The sequence below is a fragment of the Dreissena polymorpha genome, chromosome 8 (assembly GCF_020536995.1).
Source record: "Dreissena polymorpha isolate Duluth1 chromosome 8, UMN_Dpol_1.0, whole genome shotgun sequence".
Taxonomy (NCBI): domain Eukaryota; kingdom Metazoa; phylum Mollusca; class Bivalvia; order Myida; family Dreissenidae; genus Dreissena; species Dreissena polymorpha.
Window position 1 is genome coordinate 40109351 of NC_068362.1, and position 18606 is coordinate 40127956.

Consider the following 18606-nt stretch of genomic DNA (forward strand, 5'->3'; position numbering starts at 1 on the left):
CTAAATGACACAAACCCCTTATAAAAGTGTCATATTGTGTCAAAAAGTCCATAAAAAATAATGCGGAGTATCGATTTAATCTACATGCAGTATATAGGCAATGAAGCCATTTTGGTGTTAGCTTGTCCAGGTTTGCTACCCGCTGAGCCACGTGATTATGTGGGCGGAGCGATCATAGATAAGGCGTCATGTCAATTGAATCCAATGATCGCTCAGTTACCAAAACGTTATCGTCGTCGTGTGACAATCTTACTTATACAACACAAAACCGTTTCTTCAAAGAGTCTGAACTCCGTGTTGCGATATTCCATGATGGCATGATTCGGACAACTGTTGAGACGTAGCAGAAAAGGGACAGTGATATAATGGTTCGAACCTTACTCAGACCAAGGATTTATTTCTGCAGAACAACTTAATCCCACACTTGCTCCTCTACACCTTGAACAATAGATGGTAACCTGTTAGGGAAAGAAGCCAAAATTTAATGGCTTTATTCTGCACCGAATGTAAACTAACGACTTATATCCGGGTGATAAGGGGAAAGTCGGCTGAAGATGAGTATTTTTTGCTTTGAGTTTGGATTCAGAATACCATGACAATCGGAAATGAGCGAAAAAATAACAAAAATACATGCCGGTTTACAGTTCTAAAACCTTTAGCTAATGATCACACCAATATATATATATACTAGGAGATTAGCCATTTGCGGGGTATTTTTCAATATGAGACCCTTGTTGCGGGTTGTATAAAAATTCCGGGGTGCATTTTTCACCCCACAATTTAGGACACGTATGTTTTCATTATAAACCATTCATACATCATTTTGGTGACAGATGGCAACAAGTCGGTTTCATATCGAAACCATATATATCATAAAACACAGTTATTTCCCTTTTGTTAAAGCTCTACAATCCAATTAAGCGCGCATGTTGAGATTACACTATCAGATATCATAATGAGCCAGAAATACAGCTGGAAACTTCGCTCTGCTGATCTGTAAAATAAATCTTCGTGTTACTGATGAACATGATTTGAAATCTTAGTTTGTTGAATTTTAAGCTTGAAAAAAAAGAAAGCTATTTTTATTAAGAAATGAACTTTTTAAGTGGTTTCATATTGATGCATTAATTATTGAGAACTATAGGTAATTTTTAGCAATTAAATTAATACAGTTAGTAATGCGCGTATACAGTTTTGTTTATTAAATCGGAGATTTAGGCTAATGTGTGTTTTACATATAATATTTAAAAAATACTCATTCTTTTTTAACAAATCTTACAATTTTCATTGATAAAACTGTTGCTGTCAAGTATCATTTGGAGAAATATAGTAAAGTTTCATGCCTGTGTGGTACTAACAATACCTACATTCATGTCGTGTTTTGTATCGATATAGTGGATATGCATTAACTGCCAATTTCAATGCTGGTTAAATACATTCTTGGGTATACAATAAGAGAAAAAAAACATGTAATACCTTTTCTTTTGTTATGGTTATTTTAATGGGGAAAAATATTGTGTGTGCGTTTGTAACATACATTTTGTTCACACAAAAACGTAACACACCTATATTTGTCATATGAATCAAGATATAACAGATGATACGATAATGCACAAAACAGTTGGTATTTGCGAATGGTTATGTTTACGCAAAAATATCCGTTATATATTCATGGAGCAATGTAATAACTTAATACATTTCTGAAAGCGGGTTAAAAGACGAACAATAATAAGTTAAACCAATTAGATGTCATAAATTGATTCATGTTATTAGAAGGCATCACAATTGATCGCTGAACACATTTGCTTGTTCCGATTTACCGCCAATACAGTGCCAATACAGTGCCAACATGCCAGTGCTTGATATATGGCCATTAGAATCGCACGGGGGCTAATAAAATTCGACTAAAGTAACAGCGCTAATGAATTCTACCGCCATTTAAAAGCAATACACATCAAATAGCATTCTTTCCTTCTTTCCATAATAATGCCTGGTTGTACACTGCTTCTTGAAACGATAAAACTAAATCATCAAGAACAGAATTGTTATTGTTTTGCTTCTACTTCTAGTAAAAAAAAATACATAAAAATACATATTTAAAATGCTTCTTTATAATGATGTTGAAAAATGTATGTTTAAACCCCCTCTTAAATTGAAAAAAAGTTTGGTTAAATATGTAAATGGAATTTAATGTTACATGTATATATCAATAGTATGTTGAAATGTATTTAAGTTTTTTTTCTTGATGGGAATCAATGTTTTGAACATGTTTGTTAAAATCGTATCAATTTAATTATGATTATGATGGTAAATATTATTTTTACGATTATGTACTTTTTGTCATTGCGATCAATATAATTAATATAGTTGATGTTGCTATATGTACTATTATTATTTTTTCAACTTCATATATTTTATATTTACATGGTATGTAAAATGTGAATATGTTTTAATATGTTTGAAGGCCATATAAAAATAAGAAGTGTGTTTGTCATTATAAAGCAAACGATGAAATTTTAGACACTATGTCAGGATAAAAAAATTTCTTATCCACTTCAGGATCAACAGAACATCGATTATAAACATACAGTAAACCATGCAATCATCAAAACGCGAATCACCGCCTTGAAACGGTCATTGCAAAGCATTAAGGGTTGTTACCGGACTAAGGGCTAAGCGAACCTAATACTTAAAAAATTATACCATCGGACCACTAAGGACATTCGAAGTGTGTTTTTTTAATTTACATTTTTCATAAATATTAATTTATAAAATAAAGAATAATATTGTTTAAAAAAATGTTGTTGAAAAAATGTTGAAAATGGACAAACTTTTGAATGTTTTCACATATGATGAAAACAAATACACGTATGCAACTTCAAAAGGATACGAGTTTGCATGATTCGAGTTTAAACGCGAAGGAATCTTTTTTATGAAATCAGTAAACAGACAAACAGAGAGTCAGAGAGGAAGCCGAAAAGAACGTGGTAATAGGAGTACATGTATACACTCGTCCTCTCTATCTCGGGTGAATTATATATTGGGCTGATATAGTTTATACATGCATAAAAAGAAGAGAACGAATTCTTCAACCTATATCACAAATACTTTTGGGTGATCTGTGCTCTGTCCCTCTTTAGCAAACAAAACAAGTTGAAACAATTTTATCTTGTATATTTTTTTTGTGATTGTCTTTTCAGTAAATTGATAAGTATAAATCAATTTTCTCTATACGTTCAACAACGGAAAATAAAGATTTTTAAGAATTTTAATAATAATTGATGATACATCAATTGTAAAGATATGAAAATTGTATCTTGCACCTTTATTAATGCATTTATATGTATGTTAATTCACCAATTTGATATGATACCCATAAGTTATAGAGATAATTGTTTTCCCATATTTCTAGCAAAGAAAAAAACAATCGTTATTATCTATTTGTCTGAAAATTGAAAATATAGCTTAAATTTAACTATTAAGTTTAATTTGTCTGAATATATTGACTACCCTGTAAAAAATATTGCATGTACCAATAGTATACTAATATATTCTATTCCGTTTCAGACTTAATAACCAAACATTTTCATAACATTTTACAGTAATACAATGCACCAAATAATGTGTGAACGTTTAGATAAGATGAAACTTATATACACATGTATATACAGTTTTTATGTTCGAGCATATATACTTCTGTATTGTTATGTAGAAATACGCAAATTAAAGACGCCTTTGTGAAACGTTAACTTAAAAGTTCATTTCGCCGGTCTTTCACCAACATATCTTCTGTTACTATAATCCGCACCCCAGATCCACCACAGCACATAATAGTTATATTAACTATTTATTTAATAACATGTCAATCATTCTGTCAACATCAACAAGAACATACTCTTTCTGTTGTGCTCAATACTTTGATCCAGTTTGAATTTGGATACGCAACAACATCGCACCTATGATTCGTCATTCTCTGAAATGATGTATGATTTGTACTGACGTTAACCGCATGCTGCTAATGTATATATATATATTATACATGCATATATGTTGATGACAATGAGCTGTATCTGCTAAAGTCGAAATTAAATATTATTCTGTTCTTATCTATGAAAATAATTGTGTCATTACATAAACGTGAATTTAATTATTCTTGTTTTTCAACATTATATATTAGGAAATAAGTCGTTTTGAGATACTGTTGCAGCTGCTGATTCTACCAGTAATATTGAGAATTATTAGCATGCTGAAGATAATTAAGGAATTATTAAAATTATGATTACTATTTTGATGATTTCTTTGAAAACGTTAATGGCAAGGATGCTGATGATGGCATATTCTATTACATTGCACGATTGTTTCGTCTTTTGTATTGAAATGAAATGAGTTTTAAATTATTATTATTGATGGGAACACAAACAATTACCATGTTTAACTTTTAAGTTCCAAAAATGGTGTATACATTGTATGTTAAGTAGCTGTGGTTAAATTATAATAACAATACATAATAAAAATAATAACAATAATAAAGAAAAATAAAAATAATACACCTAGGACAATAGATGGGAACCTGTTAGGGACATAAGCCAACATTTAATGGCTTCCTACTGCACCGAATGTGACCGGACAACTTATATCCCGGTGATTAGATGAAAGTCGGCTGAAGATGAGTATTTTTTTTGCTTTGATTTTGGATTCAGAATACCAAGACAGTCGGAAATGAGCAAAGAAATATCAAAAATACATGCCGTTTTACAGTTCAAAAACCTTTAAGTACTGATCACACCAGTATAAATGTCTCTACTACCAATTTTATGAAACTTGTGCATTGTCTGTATTATGAAACCTTTTTGAAAGATGACGAATCTATACAAATTCTTATTGCAAGCTTTTTCTTAACAGAAAGTCTTGACTCACCTGTTATATAATATTAGTAAGACACTTAAGCCTAAAATATCTAAAATGAATGATCTAAAAGGTGAGTACTGTACAGAAAAATATAAATAAATATTCATAAGAATGGTTGTAAACAAGTTCTACGTAATTTAAAGTATAAACTCTTCCGCTAAATACTTCTGAAATTGAAATACGAAAACATGGTTGATATGAAAAGGAAATATGTTCAAATGCATCCACGCTGCATGCATGAGTCAAACTGAAGATTGACAATAAAAAGACATCACAAATATAAATTTCTCATCAACATTCAACATTCTCCTCAAATATGAATTTTCTTAGCGATTAAATAAGTTTTCAACACAATGCAGGACAGAACATACACAACCACAACACAAATAATATAATGATAACAACTGCGATGAGCCATTCTTGTAAATCTTACACAGTATATTCGAGTTTTCTCCCGTTGTCATGCATATTTGCACCCTGAGTACCAGAATCTAAGATCTTTGCAATCAAGATAACATTTTAACCCCATAAAAGAGCCCTCCAATCATCCTAAACATGTGCCAGTAAGCGGCGTTATTCTGCGGTCTAAGTTTCACTGAAAGCTTATAGGAACGCCAAGCACATTTCAACTTGCCTTCCAGCTCATAACAATGTCCTATCAGATTTAATGTGGTTTCGATATGACATTCAATAAATGCTCTGTCTTTGCAAATCGCGAAGAGATTCTTAAACGCAATGTCTTTGTCGCTGATTAATCCAGTACTTCGAAATATTAAAAACTGTAGGTAATACATATATGGCAATGAATCAACCACTGCAAGGTCCATCCACTCCATCCAGGAAAATGGGCCAAATCGACGATCTCGACGCCAACCTTCATTCTCCACCGTTACCGTTCTGTAGAACTCAGCGACAAGCTGCCCAGGAACACAATTGATTTCGTTTCTGCTAAAAATCGTACAAACAGCAATATCTTTTTGAAGGATGTCTGAGAACTCTTTCCGGCGTCCAATCATCTCTGCACCAAATTTTCTGTTGTTACCAATGAAAGGGCTAACATGTATTACTTTGTCAGAAATGAGCGCGTCTACTTGCTTAAGAATTGCAGCAGCCTCTTCAAAACGCCGTGCTGAGAAATATATCGACGCCAACTTAAGGCGACTCGATGTAACGTCGGACATCAGAGACTTATCACACAAAGTGAAAATCTCCTGCGGTAAGCTTTGATTGTTACCGATACACAGCGATGCTTTCATTGCAGCATGAATGGAATATTGGAATGGTAATTTAATAGAGACTGCTGAACGCATGTGTACCGTGCTGGTTTCATAAATGGTCTCTAACTTTTGAATGTACTGGGCATGGTCATTTATTACTTTTGATGTTTCTTCTTCTGTAAGCATTGTAATTTCGTCATAACATATCGATTTATATATCATACCATAAAACATCTTACTGGCAACAACGAAATTAAGTTCTTCGAAAGCAAGCCCATTTGTACTTTCTGTGGAATTCGATGATATGCGGTTACCAAGGTCGTCCATTTTAACATTATACAAACAAGACACATCATTAAGGATCATATCCTTTAACAAATCTATCAAAACCGGAAACTCGTTCCATTGAAGTTTACCTGCAAATAAATTCACATTTACCGTCGTATAGTGAGGGCAATATCGCATCTTTAACCACCTCCTTAATGTTGTCAAACAATATTTTAAACATTGGATAAGATTTTCATCTTTCCAGATGCCTGGAGGTGACATTTCCACGCAATACAGGAACGTGGTTTTCAAGTGAAACGTGCTTAAACGGTCGCCCACGAGCGGCTTGAAAAACTCTTTTCTGATTATTTTCATGATTACGTACACTTTCATTTGCGTCATTGTGATGTCGAACATCAAAAGCCTCTCCATCAAATTGGTAGATAACCTCCAATAAAGTTCATGTGAGTTATCGAATGTTCGTACTGTTAATGTTCCTAGGCGTTGTTGAGGGTCCCAGTTTGTTGTGTTCTGAACAGGAGAATTCGGAACAAGAAATACCCCGCTATCCTTTAGTTGTGTCACCAATTCTGGTCCAGGCCAATGCCCGGGCTTTGGCCTTTTGAAAATATATTGACAATTTTCAGGCAGTTTTGCACAGTGAAAAGCGTGGACCGTATCTGAGGAACCGCCGAATGAATCAAAATTGTCGACGGTAAGCGCAGGACCGTGTTGGGTTATGCAACCCTTTTTGTTTGAGTACTCTGCAATAAAAAAATTCAGCAAATTGCTTTTCAGGAATTTCCGCCTTAGAGCATCAAAATGAAAAAATCGAAACGAATGTCCCGGCAAAAAATTAGAAAAATAAGGGAGGAGTAATTGCAGACAGCAACACTGAGGCGGGGTTGACTTGTCCGTTACCAAAAATAGCTGCGCTAGCTCACACTGCCTGTCCACAATATTCTGAATCACCGGAAATATTCTTTGGCACCCAAGACAATCATAGTCTGAGTCCATACCTTCTGTAGTAGAACCTTCGGATTGGCTTCCAAAATAATATGTATCGTAATGACACTGCAACTGTGAATAGATGGTTTCCACAGCCTCATTATAAAGCCAAGTTGTCCTTCTCAATTGAATCGTTTCCTCATTGACGCCAATGTCACTCAGAGCTTTGGCAAGAGCCGCGGACGTCACACTGCGCTTGTTCCCATTATTCTGAATCAGAAATAACCGTTTTGATATATTATGTATACATGTACGTATTTAATTGTATCTAACACTTCCATAGGTGAACGGTAGTTGTATAAGAGCTATTCTCGAAAACAGTGGAACATCTACGCATGTGTTGTTATTTTAACTGATGCACTCAAATCATATGCTTGAATGGGAAAACGTTGCGGTCGTTTCCTGCGTACAAGTTCTGTTTGTCTTCATATTAGATACTTGGAAAAAATTAAAGCAGTTCCGAGCAACAATAATATGATTATTATAGTCGTAAACTTTATAATGTTACCTAATGTAGAGTAGTTAAAACGTTAAACATCTATTTCATTACAGAGCTACACAACATAATAAGTCGATAAAATGAGAACTCAGATGAATACTTATTACATGTTAACGCAGATTTGTTTATAGATACAAATAACGTTATGTTTCACAAGCAAGTAACGTTCATGGTTATAAAAACAGTGTTATGCCGTTAAAATGTATCAATTAATTTAAGTCCGAGAGAGAGATTTAGTCAATTATGTCAAATGATATTTATTAGTAATATCACTATGGATTCCTAAAGATTTGAAACGAAAGTCACATTGGACGGAAGTTTATTTATATAGGGCGACGTTTAATAAAACAAATTATTTCTAGCCTATACTCTGGAGAATTATGCATAAAGTCTTAGCACAAAATTCAAATACGTGCTAAGCTAATGACCATTTACCGTTATTTGGTATCATTATCTCGACATATAGAAAGTTCCTTTAACCACAATGGTGATTTCTTTCAGTGTCTTGAGTTAGTAAGAACGTTTGTGTTTTAAGACATCCATGCTTTTTTCAAAATCTAAATTAACTGTTTTATCATATAAGACGCGGTAAATTTACCAGAACACGTATATAAGAGTCTAAATAAACAAATGGTATAAAAGGTTCTATTTAATAAAAAATGTACTTTAAATTATTAAAGTCGTTTTAACTATTAATTATTTCGAACATATATTTCTAACAGTCAAATGTTTCTTAATTTTCGTATCGTTCCTGGTATTGTGCTAGTATAAAAGCTACATATACTGCGTCATTTTTCATATCAAGGTTAATGTGCAGCTGCATCTTAGGCGCATTTGTTAAATTCCCGAATGATTGTCAGAGCTTAGCTTTATTTATCGCCACAATGATTGTTTATTGGCCAAGACGCTTGACTTTTTCGTTCAATATAAGTTTTCGCATGTATTGCAACATAATGCAAACATTAACGAATGGAATATCTTCCGATAAATACCGTAAGCTCAATAGTGACTTCCTTTTATTTTTAATAAACAATTATAAAGATCAAACAATATCAGTCGTGGCTTTGGAAGACTGACTTATTGATTGTTACCAATAACTGTATTGTAAATGCGTAATCCTTTGCAACCATACGAGAGTAAGTTCTTGAAGATTATTTAAATCAAAATAACGCAGTTTTAAAGCCCGCAGTTAAAAACAGTTTCATTACAAGGCCAGCATCAATTTCATGCACACATCTTTTGACCACGTGTGTTATAGGCTGTTCATATGTGATAAAACAATTTGTTGATCACTTGTTATGATTGTGTATCTTTATAGTACATGTGTAAGTTAATCATAATAATATTATTATGTATATACACGTATGTATCACACATGGTAACCTTATTTTAAAATCGTATCAATAATAAAAAAGATAACAATTCCCTTGTCACAGCCAGGCTTTTTTTCGCAATGATTGTTGTATTGACCATGCCGCTTCACTTTTCCATTCATTATAAGTTTTCACATAAACACTTTACAAGCACTTGAACAATCTTAACCAATATGTGTATGTTTTAAAGCCTAAGACTTATCAAATCTTTAACTGTTGCATATTAATGTCCACTAGACGGCGTGAGCGATATAATGGGAATGTGTTTACACTTCTCCACTGTAACTCCGGGTACAGAAATACGCACAATTAACTATACACTCTAACTGCTGTCCTACATATTTAGCATTTTACATACGCTTTCCAAAGCTCTCCGCACATGAGCTTCTTTGACTGCTGTCATTCCCTTTCCTCTGTATATTATAGCCAATTTTTCTGGGAGATTTTTGCTAGGAACTCATCTGGTGGTTTGCAACTATAATAACTTTTCTTTTTTAGGACCAGTTGTCTGCAAAAAAATAATAAAAATAACAGTATGCTACCAGCCTTTGAAGGTTGAAAATATAACACCATTGAGTATGTGTACGAGGATACACGTTACTGTGTCCATGCAGCACAAATCAAACTGTTGTGCAATTCAATATAAAGAAGTATAATTTAAAATTCACAACATTATTTTTTAAAATTATCATTTGAACATGTTTCGGTCAGCAATGAAATGTCATTTGAACGGAATGATAATTTCATCTCCATACTGCCAAGTTTGTTATATTTGCAACAGGGTATTCACACACACTAATCATCTAATAACTACTTATCTAATAAAGACAATTAGAAGGGTTCGGTGTGGGTGAATGGCGATGAATGAATGAGTATTACAAACCGTGCATACTTTTTATATGATCTGATTTTAGATACATCTTTATGACTTTATATATCTGAAACATTTTGTTTGTTTTCGATACTAAACCTTCTTAGAGGTGCAAACATTCTTCCATTGGCCTAATACCCTAATATCTTTAGGTATTGTCTACATCTGGTCACTGGTGTGTCATTTGTTTGTTTTTCAAAAGTTTTTCGTTTCTAAATTTTCGAACACGAAAATCATATTTTTAAGTGTCCGGAATCTTTGAATAATCACTATATATATTAAAAACAGTTGATATTTGAATTGTTTGAACCATAAGTAAAAAAAAAAAAAAAATTGACACAACTTGAATTCATCTTAAAGATAAATGATAATATGAATAACAATAAAAATACATAAAGAAAATTGTTTTATTTACTCATAATTGAAATCTTGCAATGCCACTAATCAGTCAGCTTATTAAAAAGATAATGATACAAGATAGTGTAATGTATGCCAATATATTGTGAAACTGGAATACCTCATGGCGAAATGCAAACACATAGTACCATTATTGTAACAACAGCAATCACAACTACTTTAGCACGATCAGACAACTGATACAGCTTTGTTCTTCTGCTGCTTTCAAAAAATCTAAAACAAACATATAGATGTTTGTGCTTACATATTCGGATAAACTTCACACCTAAAAGCATGCTATTAATTGAAGATAATTTAAATTGATATTTAAAAGTGTTTGCTGCTCCATTAATAACAATCAACACGGAAAAGGATTAAACCATTTGTTATTATTTAATTTCATTTATATTGCATTGTTTATTTGTTTATGATCACAGGTATTGTGACGAATATGTTAGGATAACAGAGTTTGTCTACAGTAGATATACCGATGCATTTATCAATGTTTTTTATGAATTGCAATAAAGTGTGGCAATTAAACAGACCCACATACAGACACCATTCTTATCTGAATGCGGTAATAAAATCGATACAGTTTCCATAGCAACTCTTAACACTTTTTTGACTGAATGTGTAATAAATATTTTAAGCGACAAATAGAATTGGTCAAGTACTGTATAATAGTCTATGAATTGTTAATTAAATTGTATCATTTTTTCAATATTATTAATTCATTACTAATTAATTAATTATACCTTAAGCAGTAAACTCTATTAATCAATTATCTTTGATATAGGTCATAACAAAACAGAGTATCATACGAATTCAATGCAAAAATAGCTGAGCGAAAGATTTTACGGTTTTTGTAGTCGAAATTGTTCATGATTACGGGTGTTATTGCTGTTTCGATTTAACATTATCATTAAACTTCGTTGTATAGTGTTTGTAGTATGCATAATTGTAAGGTATAATGATGGCGACGACGGCGATGACGGCAATGATATTGATGATCATGATGATGATGATGATGATAATGATGATTATGATGATGATGATGGTGATGATTATGTTGATTATGTTGTTGTTGTTGTTGTTGATGATGATGATGATGATGATGATGATGATGATGATGATGATGATGATGATGATGATGATGATGATGATGATGATGATGATGATGATGATTATGATGATGATGATGATGATGATGATGACGACGACGACGACGACGATGATGATGATGATGATGATGATGATGATGATTATGATGATGATGAGGAGGAGGAAGAGGAGGAGGAGGAGGAGGAGGATAATGATGAGGATGAGGATGATGATAATGATAAGGATGAGGATGCGAATGAGGAGGAGGATGTTAACAATAGGAAAGGTTGATGTTGCATGGATCTGCGTCGACAAATTAAATATAAGCGACTTATATATGCTCATTATTATACACTACTTTTTACAATTATCCGCTATAAATTAATGCTATTTGCTGTAAACCTCATTGTAATGTATTATCGATTCTTTAAACGCTTAGTGTATGCATTGACGTAAACATGTTCAAATCCAATTCTTTAAAACATATTTTGAACGTTATCGTATAAACGATCGAATATTCGATAATAATATTACTTAGAGTAAAACTATTTTTACAGCAGAAACGACAAAGTATTGCGTAAGTTTATTCGGTATTATAAAATGTTATTGTATACAATATATCAGTACTTACCGTTTTGTTCGAATTGTTGTATCCTCCGTAGTTGTATCGGGTACGTTTTTGTTGATTTAACCATTTTACTTGACATACAGTATAGTTGTTTGGAGAAAACACGCATTAGCGTACTGAAGGGAACACTAATTTATAATAAAGTCGAACATGTAGCAAACCATGTTCAAAACATCGTCTTTGAACACGTTCCATTAAAGATTGTCGAATATATTTTGTATTTGTACCATGACTTGCCGGTTCTTAAACCTTGTGTGTGCGCTTCGAGATCTGGTTTATTGATGCTCCTTGTGTCGTAAGCAAACATTATGTATGGTGTGTTTAGGGTTCTACAGATAAAAGTGTTTACTTAAACCAGTGATTTATTGCAGTTGTATGATTTATTTGGGAAATTTTATTAGTAGGACAGTTTACTGCTTGTAAAATATCTGCTCCATATCAGCTAAAGTTTAAGTCATCAACAGTTGATCTGTTTAAATTTACATCTCTCTGGGTTGATATCCATAACATGTCAGAATAATGCCTTTGCACAAATGTGTCCCACAAACTTAATACTGTTTAAGTTCACTGTTTTAAAACAACATACTGCTATTGTCCTATTGACAATAAGGAATGCAACCATCAACATTTTACCACGACTTGTTTTTAAATGTTAAGTAGAGAAATGGGTGTTTTACACTCTGGATCAACCATGAGCGGAACCTTATGATGTTAGCAAACAATGTTAAATTAAATGCACGTGTTCAATATGGCGATGATTAAGATTTGTTCGAATTATTTTACCTCTTTGAAATAAGTTAACATTTGCTACCATACATTTTGATACTCGAAAATACACACTCGTTGATGATGATGATGAAGATGATGATGATGATGATGATGATGTTGTTGATGATGATGATGATGAAGAAGATGATGATGATGATGATGATGATGATGATGATGATGATGATGATGATGATGATGATGATGATGATGATGATGATGATGATGATGATTATGATTATGATGATGATGATGATGATGATGATGATGATGATGATGATGATGATGATGATGATGATGACGACGACGACGATGACGATGATGATGATGATGATGATGATGATGATGATGATGATGATGATGATGATGATGATGATGATGATGATGATGATGATGATGATGATTAAGATGATATAATTTTACATAATCTTGTTTGTGCAACTGTCGCATACGCAATATTAGAGTCGGATATACAACATGTACATAGTATAGAATTTAATTATACGGTTCAGTAAAATACCTGTTATAACATTTGAGTCATATTCTGAGAAAACTGGTCATAACGCATGTGCGTAAAGTGTTGTCCCAGATTAGCCTGTTCAGTCCGCACATGCTTATCAGGGACGACACTTTCCGCTTCTATGACATTTTTTGTTTAAATGAAGTTTCTTCTTAGCAAAAAGCAAATTTAGGCGGAAAGTGTCGTCCCTGATTAGCCTCTGCAGACTGCACAGTCTAATCTGGGACGACCCTTTATGCACATGCATAAACGACATAAACGAAATGTACAACTAAAAAGATATGATTGAAACTACAGTGAAACCTCGCTATTAAGACCACTTGTGGGACTTTTAAAAAGCGAGGTGGTCTTAATTCTGAGTCTTTATGAATTTTATTGACAGATAGTACAAAAATTGTTAATATTAAATGATTTTTTATATTTTTGCATAAAATATAACAGTACTTTATTTATGCAGTGAACACAAAATAATAAGTACGGCTTTTCAAACAAGAAGTTAAAATACATGTACATGTACTTTTCATCATGACACTATCCTTAAGGTTTACTTAAAGAATTCAGCTGTTCTTTTTAGAATAGCTTGAACCTACAAAGGAAAAATAAGAACATTTAGAATGGGTAGGATTGTAGACGACTATTTAAATATGATATGTTTTTTCAAACATAGCTTAAACATGAGTCTCTCATAACGGGCAATTTTTATTAATAGCGCATTTTCTTTCTATGGATTATGCAATTTTGTTTGGTTATACAGTAATAGGTTATCAGTTGCATAAAAATCTCATTAAGCGGATTCATGTACAACTATCAAATGACAGCACGGAGGCGAGAAAATAACGTTTCGGAGATTGCCGTTGAGATTTTCCATCTCTCGCGTTGATCAAATCAATATATTATTTTAAACACAACTCTTTCCGTTTTCGCTTATCCATTTTGAATAACGATATAATATACTGGTCGGTTTTTATATCCATCACGAACAAAACCATCTTACTCAATTATCCTAACTGTTAACTTATTCGCCGTATTTAATGCGCATGCATTCTGCCAAGATTTCTCAGAACACGACCCATTTTATTGTTTTAACAACATAAATGAAATGTACAATTAAAAATATATGATTGTAACTACATGTAAAATATAAAATTCCGTGGGCAATAAATAATAAACAATACACAATAAAAATAGTACAAATTGCAGTTTAATACTGAAGTACTGAAGCTCAGCCATTTTTCGGCCCGCCGACAGAAAATAATAAGATGATATATTATGTTGGGCATTGTACTGTGCATAACTACTAATGGGCATAACTGTTAAACAATTATTCATATGGTAATGTATATTTACGCAAATAAATAATGCTTTGTCCAATTAACTTCCGACACGTGTTCATAGTAATAAGATATATCATTTGGTTTCAAGCAGGAAGAATAATATTACTTACATATTATACTGGTCAACGTTCTGATTATTAATATGTACAATTATTATCATAACGCGATATTGAACTGTTCTCATGTTATCTTCCTTGATAAACTAATGACTCCTTTCACCTCAAATCCGTTAGATCTTGAGACACAACTGAAATGCATATCTCTATATTCGACATCGTGCGGTTAAAAATAATATTAGCAAGATAAGTAAATTTGAAAAACGTCAACTTCGAAATATGTATCACTGATTCATATAATATTGACCTACACATTTAAGTTGTTGACACCGTTTGCTAATCAAGTTTTACTACACTGCAACTATGCAATATGCCGGAAAAGCTATATCTGAAAAAAAACCTTAAACGATATAATAACTTACGTCACTTGTTTAATAATGAAAACCTGGGCATAAAGGCAAAGTTACACTTATTCGATTGCATCATTGAAGCTATTTTTTCTATTTTATTCAACAATTTGAGGAGAAAACGACTTAAATAATGGTCATGATATTACTCATTTCTTTAAATTGTAATTGGTTTTAGCGGTAAACCCATAATTTTGCCGTTTATGGACAAATTTGTAGATATCCTATATTGGTTATATGTACGAAAACACCCAAACATTACTTAAAATCATCAGAAACATTGGCATACATCATATACGATCTCTGCCGCCGCTGCCACAGCCGAGGACGCCATCACTAGAATCATTGCTACCAGCACTGCCCCTATCAACATTGCAACAACTCCAACTTTACCACGACTTCTACAACTACCAAAATATACCTTACTACATAAACCGCCACCACTACCGTCGCAGCCGCTGCAACTACCACCATCACTGCTACAACCTTCATCACCATGCTACAACTTATAATCAACATACATTCATATAAATACTTGATAATTTTGTTACACACCTGTTTTTATACTGATTCACTATTCATCATTACGCGCTATAATATAACTCATTATAGATGAGGTGAATGGACTCTATGTACTTGTTTTAAGGAATGTATTGCTGTAACCTATTTTGTTATTTAAAAGGGACATTACACATTATCATTTAATTGCTCTTTCATTTATTTCAAATTAATCACATAAGCGCAGTAAGTAGTAAATAAACTTATTAATGTTTGTTATAATACATAAGGCCACAATACAAATATTGTTGGTTTGCCCTTTACCGACCCTAGATTTTACAGGTGGGTAGGTAGGTAGGACAATTATTTTATTTTATTTTAGAAATTATTTTTTAAATACACTAATAGTCTATGAATATTTATAACACTGGTATTAAAGCACTGTTGCAGTGTAAGAAGTCCTATGTAGCTAAACCACATCTTGTTTGCTGTTTTCTTGCATATATTAATATCAAATGCATGCTTGTATGTTATTACAACAAATATGTGTTCAATAAATGATGTTAATTGCTCTGAATGTAAATAAAATATCTACAATAAGGACAACGTCAATAACACTTATTGTAACAAGATATTTATTAATTATGATATGCCAATGTAATTGTATCAACTATCATGCATGGGTTTTGGTTACTTCGGTTTTCAGTAAGTATAAAACTAATTAAAATCAGTTTTCACTTGAATGAATGAATGAACAGTAAAGCAAACCGTTTAAGAAGCTATAGAAATCATTTGACTGACTGTGACAACCAAATTTAAACAAAATAAATCGTTTCAATTTTTCATCTAAGTTCTAACTTCAGGTTGAAAGCGAAAGTAGATTATCATGTGCAAAATTTACTTCATTTGAAAACTTTTCCTCATTTCAAACTGAAATCTTCCGTTAAATAATAATAAAAACAAAATGTTCAAAGCACAAGAGATGCTGTTCTTTTAATTTGTTAAGATCGTATTCACAATTGAACACAAGTTTACATGTTGACCTTCATTGAAGATTAACACTGTCCGCCATTTTCATGATTTTGATTGTTTTGACATGAAGCGAAAATCTCTTCTATTTCCTGTGCAAAACAATTTTAAAAACTCGTAAATTAATTTCTTTTTACTGAAAAATGTTTAAACCATATTTGATATGAAACCATGCATGACATGTCTTTAAAAAAATAATTTTGAAATCGGAACCACATGTACTTTATTTTTTTAGACAAAATGGCGGACTAAGTTGACAGTTTATAGACGCTTGCATAACTGCACACCTCCTATTATTCCAAAAAAGACTACAGTATATGCCATTCACAGCTGTTGATAATGACTCCTAACACTTCCCATAAACATTTGGTTTAAAATCATATCTCGCAATATTGAACGCTTAATTACAACAACCAGTTTTGAAAAAAGGTCGCACATAAATCAACCTTTACAACAATAATTGTTGTGCAGACACCTTTTTTAAACAGAAGATTACTCCACGAGGTCGGATATTCACGTAAAAACAGTCATTTAATGAGCGAACGCATGCGATACATCATTAAGTCCATATATAATTAAGAGCGGTGTATGCACATATTCGTTATTGAACATATTCCTCTTAATTAAGTACAATATATTTAAAGAACATACTTGTTTCTCGTCGATGATAGAAGCTTGTCACCGTTCGCCAACCAATTTCACTCCTCTGCACTTAACCTACTGCAAGATGGCTAAACTTGTCGAACGTTCGCTTCGCACGCACACCACTTTGACGGTTGGGATTGGTGGAATGTTTAAAACTTCCTAGTCAAAGATTCTAGTAACAAGTGGGATGTAAGCGAAATAAACAATACAGCATTGTGCGTTCCGGCCGTTGTTCCATTTACGCCCTTAGTCTTAGTTGAAATGACAAGTGATACTTGAAAAAATTGCGATTGCTATAAAGCGGCCCGTACATGTGTAGAAACCGCGCTCTATGAAACGGTTTTATTGAATGTGCGTGAAGTGTCGTCCCAGATTAGTTTGTGCGGTACCCTTCGTGTGTGTTTAAATGCCTGTAATTTAGTATGTGTTTGAATAGATTTTAACAGAATTAATTTGTGATTACAGGTTTTCATGTTATAATGTTAAACAAAAATGTGCACATTCATCATGACTTTCATTCTTTTTGTCTTTATTTTAAAATATGTGTTTAAAAGCGGGCGCTGTTTAGTGTACATTAGCTTTTTGCACAAAATGAAATTGATATCTACCCATGGGTTTGAGTGGGTTTGTGTTCGAGAGTGCAGTAGTTTTCTTGGAATGAATACTGGGTATAAGGATAATTTATAGAATGTAAAGAACTTAAAAAGCCGATTCATATTGAAAGTATATGCTAGATATTTTATACGGGTTCTAAGATATCACATTACACTGAAACATTTTACTATGAGTGCTTCAAACTTTTCATTCACTTTGTGACTTTTATTAAAATTTGTAAGCACACAAATACAACACCAATTTCACTATTTAAGTAAAAAAACGACGCGACTTTTCCCAATCTGAAAGGCCCCGGCCCTGTTCTCGAAATGGTGAAGAATTCAAAAAAACATTTCTAACTTAGCCAAGTGACTTGCGGAAGTAAGTAAACGATGGACAATTTAAGAAACGTATACTTCGTTAAAATGAAAGCAATTTAAAACATATGTGTTCCCATACTGCTCGTCGGGTCCAAGAAATATATCCAAAT

General features: G+C 32.7%; 1 protein-coding gene across 1 annotated transcript; it reads right to left on the minus strand.

Moving 5' to 3' along the window:
* Positions 1–3176: 3176 nt before the first annotated feature.
* LOC127842176 (uncharacterized) lies at positions 3177–12530 on the minus strand. The gene is made up of 3 exons (XM_052371534.1): positions 12272–12530; positions 9631–9780; positions 3177–7610 (listed from the first exon to the last, which is right to left on the minus strand). Exons 2-3 carry the CDS (start codon positions 9673–9675, stop codon positions 5415–5417), a joined length of 2241 nt encoding a protein of 746 aa, XP_052227494.1. The 5' UTR covers positions 9676–9780; positions 12272–12530; the 3' UTR covers positions 3177–5414.
* Positions 12531–18606: the final 6076 nt, after the last annotated feature.

Coding starts and splice junctions, on each gene's coding strand:
- LOC127842176 (XM_052371534.1), bottom strand. CDS start 9,675: ATGACAGCAGTCAAAGAAGCTCATGTGCGGAGAGCTTTGGAAAGC. Junction 7,611..9,630: donor TGCGGAGAGCTTTGGAAAGC/GTATGTAAAATG, acceptor TTTCTGATTCAG/AATAATGGGAACAAGCGCAG.